Source organism: Notothenia coriiceps, unplaced genomic scaffold (genome assembly GCF_000735185.1).
Source record: "Notothenia coriiceps isolate Sejong01 unplaced genomic scaffold, NC01 NC01_scaffold00037244, whole genome shotgun sequence".
Taxonomy (NCBI): domain Eukaryota; kingdom Metazoa; phylum Chordata; class Actinopteri; order Perciformes; family Nototheniidae; genus Notothenia; species Notothenia coriiceps.
The window spans coordinates 12,652,975-12,667,890 of NW_011369945.1; the positions used below are offsets into that span (position 1 = coordinate 12,652,975).

Sequence of the window (14,916 nt, forward strand, 5' to 3'; positions counted from 1 at the left end):
CGGCAACGTAAGAGAGGGGAAATTAACTCAACTGACAAAGGATTTCCTCTCCGGGATCGACCGTGTGCGTCCGCAACGTGCGACCGATTCCGCGACGACGGATGTCGAGTCACGATTCTACTCTAAGTAGCGAAACTACGAATCATATGGGGGTGGTAGGGCTGGTGGGGGTGGGGGGTGGGTGGGGTTGGTGGAATAATCTCTGTTTCAAGCCGAGGTTCCCTTTTCAGCTGCAGCTTTTACAGAGACCCCCACCGACCTCGGCAGCGGCCCGTCCAGCCCCAGTTGGGGGGGGGCAGTTACGCTTGACCTTTCAGCATAGTGCCAAGTGGAGATTATGTTGAATGCGTAAGAGCAGTAACTCTTCCTGTATTGTCCTGAGGGCTGCTTATCTCTCTCAATGTACAGGTTAGACAAGGTCGGCAAGCAGCGATGCCAGTGTTTACCAAAGGGGAGGTGGAGCTGGGGTTAGGGGATGGGGACAGTGAGCCTCGCCTCCATTTGACTTCCTTGGATGTTAAGACTGCTGAGTTCAGTGCTGGGAGCTGCACACAGCGCATGGAGCTCAGGTACCTGACAAGCTTGGGCTGTTTGCAGCATTTATTGAGGGCTGCAGGGCAGATTGAGAGGCTGATTTGTTACATCCATTTGGGACCAATTAGCAGGATTCAAATACACCGTAGGTGCCGGCGCAAAGTAATACAAAGTGTGAGAATGGTGTGTTTCTGGAAACAAATTCAAATGCTCTGAGGAAGAGCTGACATTTTATTTGGAAAAAAAACAAAGCTGAAAATTCTGATTCTGACATGAGCATTAAAGTCTGTCAGTCACTTATACAATATGTACATTAGGTGACTGCAATCAATTGTTTTCTCACATGTCTATTTTAGTTTGACAATGCTTGCACACTTTCATTAACAAACTAAACACAGAAGATTAATATCCATTCATCTAAACTGTTTGACACGGTGATTAAACACAGGCAGAGGTGTGCTTCATGTACCGGTGTCATCCTCTCTGATACAAATGACCTGTTAAAATGACACATTCTCTCCCAGAATGTATTAGGGTCTGTGTCGAGCCCACTCCCACTTTAGCTTTATCTCCCTTTATTTTTGCACTGCCGCCCTCCCTCGCCGTCATCCTCTTCCTCCCCCCCCCTCACAGCTCTTATCCCTGCCCTCCACTTATTTCACACAGACAAATTGTTTCTGCTCCGTGAAATGTCAACAGCATATGTGACATCTGTGCACCAATTATGATGACGATATTACACTGTGCCCATCACAGGCGTGTCTAATAAAAGGACATTGTGTTGCCCTAGTACTTCCACTTTCTTAAAAACAATTGCAGAAGGCTCATACTGTATATTTGTTTGCTGCTCCTGACATTTCAGTAAACATTGGATAACCAGCTAGTTTGTGTAAGTAACTTCTGATATTATACATCATTTAACATTACATGTCACTTGTTAGATGCTTTTATCCAAAGCTATTAGCTACTATGTATGTACATTTTTCCAGTTTGAGCTTTTAAAACCAACAATGAACCCAAATTCCTCCTGATTTGAGGAACTTATAACCATCATTAAACGCAACCTTTTTTAAACGTTTATTGGCTTTTCCTCACTGTTACCAACACATAGGAAAAGAGAATATATATAATATAAATATTCAATTAAAACTTATGTGTAAGGCATATCTATTTAGGAAAATCAAACACATTTTTAAGGTTTTAATGTATTAACCCCAACCCTAACCCTACTTTACTTCATGTTCATACAAATCATACCAGTGAGCCCCCAAACCCTTTTTGTTAGGATCTGCTTTGATTATTTTGTATTCATTTACACCAGTTCAGGTTTTTCCCTTTATTTTGTCACTTATATGCAGCTAACACATGTTATTGTGTTAGCTAGCTATAGCTCAACCTTCATTAAAGGCCTCCCTTAACACCGCAGCTGCTAGTATCCATATAGTTTTGCCATCATATCATGGTTTCACTGAGCTTCTGCCGGTGCTGTCTTCCTCTCTTCCTGTACTGCCTTCCTTTCTCTCCCTCCGTCTTCCTTCCTTTACTTAGAGGTGACTGTGACTAATGAGTCTTTAGAGACCTCGTGTTGCAGGAGGAAGAGAAAGAATGGCTTCCACAGGCACACACTTAAAAGATGTATTGCGATGCCAGCAATTTGCCTCGGAGGCCTGTGTTAACTAGAGTGTTCACTTCCACTCAAATGAAGAAACAGGGAGATTGTCAAAGAGAGAAAATAGTCTCAACTGCACCAAATCTAATTACTGTTGGGATGCATACAGGTTCAGAAACACTTGGCCTGGTGACACTGATGTCTAATTGTAACAGCATGTTGTAAATCTTCTCTGGCAGATTGCTGATGGGCAATCAGACAGCCGCACAAGGACACACTGAAGATGAGTTTTTTCTTCGGGGACTGTAACATGAAGAACATAATTTCACATATGGAAAGGTGTCCCTCTTTGGTGTTAACCTCCAATGCTGTTGTGCTTTAACACAATCTGGCGTTATGTCAGGTTTCTATACTGTAGCACCCAAAAAATCAATTGTTAATCAAACAATGTGTCTACAAATGGTGGAAGCCATTATAGCTATGTTGCACCATCCAATTTAATATGACCCTGCCCTGCCAGATTATGGAGTCCAAAAAAAAGTAATGCAACACAGTCAGTCATGAGACATCCTTTTAGAGACCGATGCTGACCTTGAAGGATGTGGCCTTGGTTGAAACACTATCTTATCATCTCCATGAGCAGAAATAAACTGACATTTTGTATAACATATGACATTTTCACTTTATATTGTGCAGGATTACACAGTTAAATGGTGTTCTCTAGTAGGCTGGCTGCTCATGCTCTTACTTCTCCACACCAATCATACACAAAGTGACAACTGTGTCCCTTATTGGCTATTAGGCTCCTGTCTAACAAGCCTTACTCGTGACATACAAGGCACCAGTGGCTAAGCTTAGCTGTGCTGAACCCAATTGGTGTCAGTCTCTCCTTCCCAAGCTCCAGTGTGGAGCATCCTCCCTTATCAGCACTGACCTTCCCCTGCACTGTCACCCATCCTGCTCTCCTTTGCTCCCCTCTACTCTAACCTTCCTTCAGCCTCCCTAGACTGTGGCCTCCAGCTCATCAGGGGGAAATTGGGCCAGCACTGGCTAGATGATGAGGCTGGACGACAGCCCCATCGATTAGCTGTCCCCCAGGGCTGATCTGTGGCTAACTGCTTGCTGGATGGAGTCTCATATCTCTGTCCTTATTCCCAACACCCCCTCTCCTTCTTAGAACCAGCCCCCCCGTCCCTTTGCCTCTAAGACCACAGCGGTGCTTCCTCTCCCCAACTCAGGTAGGGAAAATAACAGGTCTTGCTGGTGGGAAGGTCACGACTGCAGATTTATGTCCAGTTTAACAGAGTAAGGCCATGTTGGGTGCAGACATGAGCAATCAGAGCCAATGTTGGATCCTATATTTTCACTGATAGACCAGGGACAGGAGCTATTCACTCCCCTCAGCTTGATACCATTTCAAAGTCATGCACAGAGCGAAGAAAGAGGGAGTAAGGGGGGGCTTTTGCTCTTTGGCAGATACACAAGTAAGATAACTGGTGAGGCTTTTTCCATTTATCTTATTCCTGAAGCAGGTTCAGCTCTCAATGCTTCTTTTCGTGGCAAGCAAGAGATTGCTGCCAATTTGACGGTGATGATGACAAAGAAGAAGAGAGCAGTTGCAGGTCATGATTGCAGTGACATGTCCACTCAGCTGACGGGCCAGTCTCTCGATCTCTGCTGGCCCTTTAACTTAAGCAAGTCCCTTAATAGCTGAACATAACGATGACCATTAGAGTCCTGCAGTGAGTCCATGATAAAATCAGAATAATCACTGGCTGTTCTTGCTCTGTGGGATACAGTAGGGTGGTTGTACCCACAAAGCAGCTGATGGCGTGGATACATGCATGACTGAGTATGTTTGTGTGTGGTGGGGGGGGGCTGTATGTTCGTACTTGATTGGAGCAATTCAACCTTCAAACGGCAACATGGGCCACGGCTGACCTGCAGAAGTGCCGGATAATTACAATGTTCGACCCCTGCTGACCCCGCTGATCGCCTGCTCTGTTTATCAGATTTCACATTTTCTGATGACGTTCCGCAGAGAAATCTCTTGGCCATTTGTGAGATGGATTAGATTGCTTTATTGAAGGGCCCGTAGGGGGAGCGGGGTCGATGGGTTGCTTTCATGTTTGTTTGAGGCTGGGAAAACGAGAGGGGACAGAGCTGGTGTAGATGAACAAGGCAGCAGATCGGTATGCTAGACAAAGACTAAAAAGCCCATTTCAAGGCAACAAGACGCTGAGAAACTATTCAGGAAATCTTGAGTGAGATCTCGTGATAGATCTCAGGCTGGGAACATTTATAAAAGGTCATTCTATTAATCTGGATATAAATGTTAAAATACTCAAACTAGATTAATTTACCAATGCTGTGGTCATCACTGAAAATCTATTAAACCTTCTCTGACTTTCAAATCCTAATGACAGATGTCAATTAATTCACTAAGTCTGATTTATGACTACTGAGAAAAAACTATTGGCTGTAAAATATGTGGCTGTTTTTGGGTTATCATTTCTGATCCAAGCTTGATTTTGAAGTGTACAAACCCAATACAATATGTTTTGTGAACTCATGAACTTAAGGCAAACAGATTGATCCTTTCAGTTAATATTAATTTAAGTATTTCTCCCCTAACAGTTCTACCGATGTTGCAAAACAAAATGGAAAACAAAAAGCCAGTGCTGAGGAACAGCTTCAATTAAAGCGTTGCCACACCATAAATCTTGGCCAGGCCTCGGAGAAATTGTGATGGGCATCTGAACGGTACTTTCAAGGCCACAGCGGACCATGTGAAACACACTGACGTCGATTTTATTCAACAGTTCATCAACTGGCCTAATGTAAAAAGAAAGATTTGCTCGCGCTTTAATGGGTTTTAATGTGGGAGAGCTGAGTTGGCCTGCCTGGGCCCGGCTGATGAAGATTAGCTGACTTCTTCCATTAGGAGAGGTTGTCTGGTGCAGCCGGCTGAAGTGGCAAGACAATAACCGAGTGCTAATTGTGCGTAACCAGGTCCTTTGCCTTTAGCATGCGCAATGTGTCTGGTTGGTGAGTGTGTGTGTGGGGGCCTGTGTGTCTTATATAAAGCCAAGTTTGGGAAAATAGGTGAGAAACAAAGGAACTCTGGCCAACACATAACCCTCCTGATGTTTTCTGTTTAATGGTGTTTCTGTAACCTTCAGAAAACCTTTGATTACCTTATGGTTTGTTTACTAGCTCCAAGAATGTTCCTTCACAGTAACATGGGAACATGGATCTTTGGAGGAATGTTTGGGGAAAGTTCCTGGTAAATTCCCATAACTATTCACAGGAATGTTTTACATGTGTGGAGAACACTTTTAAAAAGGCCCAGGATGTGCAGGGCTAGAGGCTTTAGCTGATTTAAAAAAAGGAGTTTGTAGGACTTTCTCAAAGTAGCCTTGAAACATGTTTTTTGCAGCTTTTTAGGAGATTAGCTGTGTGTTACATAACCTATTCTGTCATTTTTTTACTTGTCCAACTACTTGCATCACCATGAATCCTGTGGAGAGGAGACACCATCATCTCCATTCGTATAGTTTTTTTTATAATAAGACTACAAATACATGCACAAGTATTCAAGATTCCTTCAAAGGGACTAAGGGGCAATGGGATGCAGTCACGGTTGTATTGAAATCTCTTGTGTACTTGTGAATTTAAAGGAGACACTTCATACAGCTAAAAAGACCAATGTTACAATTAGCAGTAGTGCTTTTTCAATGGTCGTTCAAACTCTACCGTCATTGTGTTTGCGGCTGGGAAATCCAAGAAGGATTGTGTCCAGTCGATATGAATGGTATACCGCTTCGAGAAGTCCCGCCCCTTAGTCTATTACATGCAATGCAAATGTGACATAGGGATGTCACTATGTTATAGAAGTAAACAAAGGAGTCCAATGGAGGTGTTTCAGGCAGGGGGGGGGGGAGTGTTTGGGAAAGAAATATGTATTTGTTTCTTATTCTTTCTTTAACCATGTAAATGATTGTGGACAACAGCATTGAACCCAGATAATGAGTATGATTAAATTCTCAAAGATAAGCTATATAGCAGGATTGTTGTATTGGGTTCCAATGAATTGTAGCAGCTTACATAATGAACTCATTTGAAGTGGTACGCGAGAGACTCGCTGAGGGTAACAATGCAGTTTATTAAACAAGGGCTTTTCTATCACTGAGTTCAATGCTTCCAAAGCTGCACCCTCTTCTCTGCTGCTGTGGTAAGAAACAGTTCTCACAAAATCTCTGACCACACTGTCGACAGGCAGAGGCTCAGTAATGAAGACTGATGGCCAGCATAATGAATGCACATGTAACTGCACCTGTACATCCAGGCTGACACTGTACAGTAGTAATGCAGGATTATAATCACTGTGCTAGGTCCAGCAGGTGTCCCTACGGCCCCCGGAGGTGTCTTGTTGGTCACTGGTTAGAGAAATAAATCTATGATATGGGATCTTTCTTCAACTTTCAGCGGCACTTGAGATTCACTACGCCCGCAATCTTGCTTCCCTGACCAGCCATCTGCCTAGGCACAGGGATGGGAGAGGAGCAGCGGTGAGGTCCAATCACTCACCTCTGATTGCAGAGCTGGCACGCGAAGCAGTCCAGGTGGTAGACGTTCTCCTTGGCCCTCATGACCATCTCGAAGGCTGGAATTAGCTTGCTGCAGGCTGCACAGTTCCCCGTTACACCAAATAACCTGAGACACACACACAAAGAAGACTTATGATGCAAGTGAGCCTCAGTACACGACAGCATGTCTGGCAGGTGTATAGGTTATCTTAGAACAGGGGAAAATCACATACTGGCATTATGAAAGGGCATTTGTTTATTTGACTTGGTTTTAGGTGTTTGTGTTATTTTCTCTTTTCCAAGTTGCCCTCTGACTTTTAATCGCAAGATACGCCATTCAACATACAACTTAACAGCATTCTAAAATAAGTTTGGAGTATTTGTGCAGTATTAAACATGTCGTTAACAATGTACATTGAAACAAAAACACACAAAAAGAGTTGCTATGGTTGAACCAAACCACGATTCCTTTGGATCGTGACCTGGCAGAAATGGAAGAACGTTGTTATTACGTTAGAGAAGGAAATTAAAACAAGTCAGCGTTGACTTTTTGGCATCGCACCAGTCTCTTAGTGTGTTTTTGTTACTTTAAGTTTAGAATTTGTGAATTTGACTCCACCTACCACCCAGCCTTGCATCACCATTATAAGCAGAAACACTCTAAACATAATGTACAAGAGAATTAATACTTGTGCTATGCTTTGTCTCTGAGAATGGAGTGACCGCTGTCAGAGAGATTGCGGTAAACACACTAACATGAGCTGCTGACACAGATAGGGGCTCTGAATCAGGCTCTAAAATAGGTTGGACAGAGCTGGGCAACAGTAGCGGAGTAAAAAATAGCAGAGCCACAGCTTGTGCTATAGAAATAGATGGGACATGGCTAGCATTACTGCCCAGGGAGGACCCTATTATTTATTCGCCTGCTCCGGGGACATTAATGTGAGTATTCATTAGGGATTCAGGGCTGTTACTACACAGCGACACAGACCAGACTAGCAAGGGGAAAAAAATATATCTGATAACAAAATCATATAACAAAATAACCTATTAGGCAGACTTCTTGAGGCACTTTTAGCCGTCGTTGTTAAAATGATAAAACGGCATGCCACTCTCAAAGTCTGTAAGAGATCGCAATCTGATAAATGATCTCAGGGCTTGGGAAATGCAGGGTTGTTTATTAACCTTCAGAAAGTATGTTTCCCAGAGGCAAAGGAAGCAGATAGATTGTGCCCTCATGAATATCTACAGAATTAAGAGCCACTGTCAACACACCTTGAGACAATGAAGGATATCTCTTGTAACATGGTAGGTGGGAGAAAACAAAGAAGGCCAATTCGATGGATTAGTGCTGACTTAATTAAAAGAATTATTCTTTTTCCTTTGAGCAATCTAAATTTAGATACATTTGTGGTATCTCTTGTCCTTTCTCTTTTCCCGCACAAATGTGCATTGCCAGAGGGCCTTCACATGAAATAGATATTTCATCTATTTCTCTTCTCACAAAGCAGAGTAATTGATCTAAAAAACCTTTAAAAAAAGAACAGGAAATGATAGATTTAGTGCAAGATAATGAGCAAGAGTGTTTGAGCAGAACAGCCGCACTTTGTACGGCATCATACGACAGAGTCACAATGCGGCCGCCTCTCGCTGTGCAGGGGCGAATGTCCTTGTCTCAGTAATCTGAGTCATATTCAGATAGCATGCACTCAAGGCTCCGTATCATAAATGATGGAAGGTATTTGTGTTAAAAAATGATGTTATAGGCTTACTGCCGGTATTCTGTCCATGCTCTTCTCATCTTGTGCAAATCTGAGGTGGCCTGCACAGCTTAAAAATACTGTCACACTCCTTTGCTCTCCGGAATTCTGGGTAAAATGCATTGCATCCGTGAACAACCAGTGTTCATGAGTTTCCCCCAACCGGTCGACAACTAGGCCAAACAAAGTGTTACTTAAATGTCATTTTTTTACACACTGCAAACTCACAAATTGATGAAAGGAAATAAAGAGACGTTACATTTTACAGATGGTGTAGTAGGGTTTAAAACTTGTGTCATGTGTATCTGATAAAATATTCATATAAATAAAAAAGTGATATTTAAAAGAACCATCAAATAAAAATACGAAGTTGTTCAGTATCTCTAACATGACATTATCATATGCTGCTTTCCATTCTAGTCTCACTACATCTCAGACACAGCTGACAGTGAAGGTATTACAGAAGTGACTCTATAAGACAATGATATAGCTTCAAAAACCCCTAACCCTTATATATTTCTGAGCTAATACTTGCATCCATTTTTCTTACAGAGGAAATGGAGTCTGTATAAGATAAATAAATAAAAACCCTATCAACCAGGTTTCCCAACCAGATCATCTGAACTCCTGGTTGCTTCTCGTCAAATGTTGCTGCACAATTCATCACAAAAACACATAGGCCTACATTCACTCTACACTCAAATCAAAACGTCTTTTTAGTGTTAACGACAAGCTGAGATTAAGAAGTGGAGCGGCTGATACCAGTCTACAGAGATTTATGCAAACTGTATCTGTGGCAGCGCCAGCATGTAGCCAGGCGGCTCGCTGGGCTCTTGTGTGGCAAACGCTCTTCAAACCGGCAGCGCACAGGAAGCCTCAGCTCACCCTGTGGGGAGGGAAGATGGATGGAGCGTACCTGCCACTCGTCTTTTGCCGCTCCGCCAGTTTGATGCCACAGACGCTAATGGCTCTCAGGGGAGGAGGCAAATTAAGCGTGGTTTGGTTGCTATGAATTCAAAGGCACAGCCTTAAACACAATCAGAGGATGACAGTTTAGAGGCCTCGTGTGTAAGACCCAGTGCCTGAGACTCAACGCTCTCAGCACTGGATTATTATATTATAGTAATAAATATATACATTTCTAATGCATCTCTCACAGGCTGATGTGTGTACAACTGTCTGCCATACCTTGAAGGCTTCTAACTGTGGGTCTGCTTGAATGAAAACAGAATAACATATGTAGAATAGCAGGCTTGACATACACTTCATATCCATGGCTGACAAGACAGCATGTTTATTTAAAGAGGTTGAAGATACAACATGAAATTAAAATTCATGCCTTGCTGAAATCTGAATTTGAAAGAGAATAGAGGCAGTCAGCGGCCAATACCTTGTTTTAGTCAAAAGGCATTCACTGTGCATTACAGCCTGGTACGGCTCAGTGGTACCTATTTGATGAGAGAAAAACAGACACCAATTAAATTATTCCACAAGGCTTTAGCCCAGTGGACCCCAAAACCCAATCGGAGAGTGCAGGCCCCAGCCCCTTGTGGAGAACGCTGGAGCGGTGTCATGCCAATGCGTTTCCTCAGCTAAATCTGAAATACAATGACCGCCAATTACTGGGGCCTCGGAAGCCAAATGCATTATCCTGGAATATATACATGTAGCGACACAAATGCAAACAGGGCTGACGGTGGAGTGGTTATCGACAACTTCAAACCATTTTAAAACAGCCCCAGTGAACATTGACACTGTTTCTAGAAAGTGACTTTTATTGCCGTGAACAACACATAATACATTTTGTTTAACATTATTGTAGTTGCAGGAATCTTGGAAAAACCTGAACAGGCAAAATAAGAAATACCACTAGAGGAAATAGAGAAATGTTTTTGAACGCTGCCTAAGAAACTAACTTTGGTCCAGAGGATTGATCCACTCCTCTATCGTTTACCTGACTATGTATTCCAGTAACATAAAGGCCAATTCTTCGTCAGTGTTAAACCATTTTTGTGATTGGGGTGCGCAGGGGTGGGACACTGATAGCACCGATGTCTCCAGTTGCCATTTGAAATTCCGGTGGCAGCTTTGCTCTCCTCCTCCCTCCCCCATCCCCGTCTCTCCCATCCCTCCCACCACTTCAATTGCTCCAGCCTCGGCATGCATTCATCAGCTGCCGGATTAGAATTTGTTTCCTCACAAACCATTGATCATCGGCCTATTACTAGGCAAATGACAGTTAATTACCCACTACATTAACCACCGGGACCCGGGGACCGACTCCCTGTGCCATCAGTCAACATGATGAATGTGGCAAGTTCAGTAATGCACGGCCGTTCCCTCGTCCGCCTGCCACGCTGAGAACAACCCCTGGATCTCACTTCCAGGCAACCAGGGAAAATCTATGACAATCTGCATAATCACAGGCTCAGGGTTAATAACAGACAAATGATTCGTTGCATCTCAACATAGGCTTTTTTTTTTAATGGGGACCGTGCTTTGTCCACTTGATGATCTACCCCGGCGTTCCACTTGGAATTTAATCACGGTGAGAGGCTTATGGTTTGGATGTGCAAACAAGAATGTGTCCAAAAAAGAGAGGCAAGAAATAGTTGCCCATAAATGCTTCATCTCAAGAAAATCTTGACATGAGCAGGAGAGCACAGAAACAGAAGGGGTTGCAGAAATCTAAAGAACTGATGTGAACTGTCGCAGTCGGGGGAGGGGAGACAGTTAAGGGTAGCAAATGTAATCAGACTTGTGCGTTCCTCAATTTTGTCCGCCCTGCGTGTGAGATTGTCAGTGATTAAACAACTCTGGGGCAAAATTATTTCAATTACCACGGGCATGACCTGGGAATTGTCCTGGGATAAGATTTTCCTCCTTGAGTGCCCTGACTTGCCTGGCTGCCGGCTCTATCAGTTCTCATCTGCACCTGGACTCTGATATCCTAATGATGAATTATGGCCTGCTTTCTGAGAGACTGCCGACCATACAGAGGAACATTCCCCTGAACTGTCAGCCTGAAGAGCAGCTGCAGAGTGCTACCTAATTAGCTCCTATAGAAACTCCTCGAAAAGGTCGAAAAACACCCACCAGTCCACATTACAACACTCCACGCTTCTCTGAAACTGAGAGAAGAAGAGATAAACTACTGGTGGCAGTCCTGTCCTGAGTAACTACCATCAAATTACATGTTTTACCTCACCCATTAAGACACCATTCCTTATCTTTAACCCTTACATCTACTCATCCGTTAGATCACATAGTACTTGGTAACAATTTACCAAAGTTCATCTGCCCATACACTCAAAACAACTATTAAAAAAAAAGTGTTTCAAACAAAGTAACCAGCTTTCAGCACCGTTTTTGGCAGTGCTGTGTTTGGGTCCATTTTGAAGAGGGTGTAATGAAAGATTTCGAGCCCTGCAGGGGCCAGATGTGCAGTTCGATAGGCACTTCCCCACGCCAACCCACCTGCAATCCCAAGCTGAGTGCCAGGCTGTGGCATACCAGCCCTGCAATTATCTGCACCAAACATGCACAGTCCCAAGAGTCATTGCTCTTCACAGCTAATTTAACTAATCTCAACTGGAGGGGACGGTCCAAAAAATGATGTGTCCGGGCGACTGAACTGAAGCATTTTAGTTAAAATGAAAATACCAGTGTTGTGTTCTTCATGGAAACCAAATGATGGCCTTGTTATTAAGGGAAATGAAAAAAAAGGCAAAATACAGTATTTCAGTGATTCCTTAAGGATTGTTTGTTTGCATTTTTTGAAAAGATAGAACTGGAACAAGCTTATAAAATACTGAAAGACAAGTGCAGAACGACAACTCTATATAAAATAGCCAACAACAAATCAACAACGTCAGTTTGCCAGCTTGAGTGGGTTTAAGCTATTTATTAAATGGTAGAGTTGCTTAATTGTATATCGGCATGACTAGACTACCAAGAGGTTTGGTTAATGGCTTTCTTCCAACATCGTACAGGATATAATACAAGCTAATTTATATCGTGGTTGAAGGCCTTTTATTTATTCCATCAAATGACATTCCTTCTGTGCTTTTGGGAAACAAAGGCACCCACTGTTGACCTCTCCATAAGGGAAAGTGACCCCTCTCATCGGGACAATTAAGCGCTGGGTGGAACCAGACCCTCCAATATGTGTGACCCTCCTTCAGACTCAATTGCTCGTGAATACCGGTTCTCAGTTTGACCCCATAACATTTTCAGATTACATGTGAAAAGCCCAATTTAATTACAGGAACTTCGAAACACACGTATTTGCGAGCTGGGGCTTTATTGCCGAGGTAATTGCTGGACGTGTGAAGTGAATTGTTGTGTTGGGAGGTTAATGGCAGCCAAGCTTTTCGAAGCACAACATAACAATTATAGGGTGCTTTCAGGACATTTTAACATCCATGTGCCATGCTATTTCATTAAACTGCTAACTGAGGTGGAAGCTGTGTGGAGATACACATTTCTTTATCATATCATTTCTGACATTTAAAACTACTGCCAAATAGGAAACGAGTTATGTTAAAGCAACTAGTGTCCTGGCTCGTGGCTTGTAAGGGTCAGATTCTGTCCAGTGTAGTTTACCTTCATAGGTGGAATTATTGTTCCTTAAACATATCTTTGAAATCAAATAAATGTGTTGCATCTGAATGATTCCAACCCCAAACAACCAGAGCTTAAATATTGTATTACACCTACGAATCAGGATCTGCAAGATTTAGACATGACACATGGTCCATCAGGTGAAATCTCTCTGATTGACACATTGTTGAAACACTGACATGGATAGGAATATTATAAATATTCCCACCGTTGTCTGCATGCCAACTGTCACAAGCTGTCAGCAGCAATATCTTTTCATATTTATTGGGTTTTCTTATTATCTTATCTGCTATGTATCAGAGGAAATATCAGAACAATCTACCCCGGAAAAGGTCAACATGTTTCACCTGACAGTCATTCTGGAATAAATGCTGTGGCTTCTTCTGTCCTTCAAGTCAAATTGGTGGATACAATATATTTTATTCTTGAGGACACTACATTGTTTTTTGCTCTTTCCCTCAGTTAGCAGCAACCAAGTGTCTGACTAGAAACTTTATGGGGGATTTATTGTTTTTTGTAGTATTTACTGACTGAAATTTCAAGCATTGTAATAGAATTATAAACCTAGTAATAAAAAGAAAGAATGATGATGAGTGAAATGTATGTCTTAGGTCACCGATACAAGGATGCTACTTTATTAAGTTTTATGTTCAATAGATTCTGCATCCAAACTGTTAGAACGTCTAAATAGGCTCATCATTAAGTATCAAAAGCTGCTGTATTAAGTACATCTGGGTATCACAGTGAGGCATTAAGGAAACAACTCCTACACTTCCTGAGGTATAATGGCTCTTTATCGTTCTGAAATCGTGGTGATGAGGCAAAGATGTGTGAAAATGAAGCCAGGCAATCTGTGGAACAAAATAGATCTTGAGAATGAATGGACAAAGTGCAGCCAATTAATTTAACGAGAGCCTACAAAAGCCCCAGGTCTGGCCAAAACCAAATATGGAAAACCATTAAAGTCTGAAAAGCTTTCTGTAGCACTGAAGCAGAGCAACTTTTTAACTGTTTGTGTTAGGAGCAGCTGGGGGAGAACTCTGACATCATGAGCAAGAAAGCATGACTAAAACCATCATTAAGACCACTTGTCAAGTCAAACCACAAAGCCAACTGTGCTTTGTGTAAATGGAGTTAAGAATAAATGCTTCCCCGACATGAGTTTTCTCATGGGTGGGTTTCTCAAGGCTGAGTGCTCTTTACCTTCTACTCGCTGTGTAAGCTGATCTCAATATGCAATACATCACATTTGTAATCATTAACACCACACCGACCATTCGAATTATTTTCCTTTCGTAACATCCATTTGCTAGATATTCCTTGAGCTATAAACCAACGTTAAAAGTATTTAACAGCAGAAATGATTAGTTCAAAGTCAATGTCACTTTTGTTCCAATGTGATTTTAATAATTTTGACCATGTTAGAAAACCAAACCCAATCTGACTGTTATTAAAGAAACCGAGCGTTCTGTTTCTATATGATGAGTTGGTACTTTCCAACATCGTCCCAAATGTTATCTCTATGACTATTTACTAAAAACTCAGGGACAATTTGTTGTATCGGTTTCTACGCGAGCAGTAACATTGAATTTCTTCGGTGTTTTTAAAACTTCTCTTTTGACATTCAGTTATCAAAACTGTGGTGTTTTTTTGTTTAAAATTAAAGGATAAAGGATGGTCATTCATCCTAAAAATGTCTTTACTTCTGATGCTAAATGCAGCTATCCTTGCCTTCATTTCCACATGCTTTAAGTGTAACGACTTCATCTTTTTAATAGCAGAAAATATCAAAGAAATCTAG

General features: G+C 42.2%; 2 protein-coding genes and 1 long non-coding RNA gene across 7 annotated transcripts in view; 2 read left to right on the forward strand and 1 right to left on the reverse strand.

The window, feature by feature from the left end:
- LOC104964709 (uncharacterized) overlaps window positions 1-1,721 on the forward strand; it is a 10,550-nt gene extending 8,829 nt beyond the window's left edge. Inside the window, exon 3 of the long non-coding RNA XR_800454.1 lies at window positions 1,710-1,721. This is a non-coding gene — a long non-coding RNA (uncharacterized lncRNA). The remainder of the gene's footprint in view (window positions 1-1,709) is intronic.
- LOC104965314 (protein kinase C beta type-like) overlaps window positions 1-14,916 on the forward strand; it is a 469,227-nt gene that overhangs the window by 201,441 nt on the left and 252,870 nt on the right. The window lies entirely within an intron of this gene.
- The window catches only part of lmo3 (LIM domain only 3), a 224,206-nt gene that overhangs the window by 79,547 nt on the left and 129,743 nt on the right, over window positions 1-14,916 (reverse strand). For all 5 annotated transcript variants that reach the window (XM_010793565.1, XM_010793564.1, XM_010793563.1 and 2 more), the window contains one exon: window positions 6,734-6,859. In XM_010793565.1, the coding sequence (XP_010791867.1) occupies window positions 6,734-6,859 (126 nt within the window). The remainder of the gene's footprint in view (window positions 1-6,733; window positions 6,860-14,916) is intronic.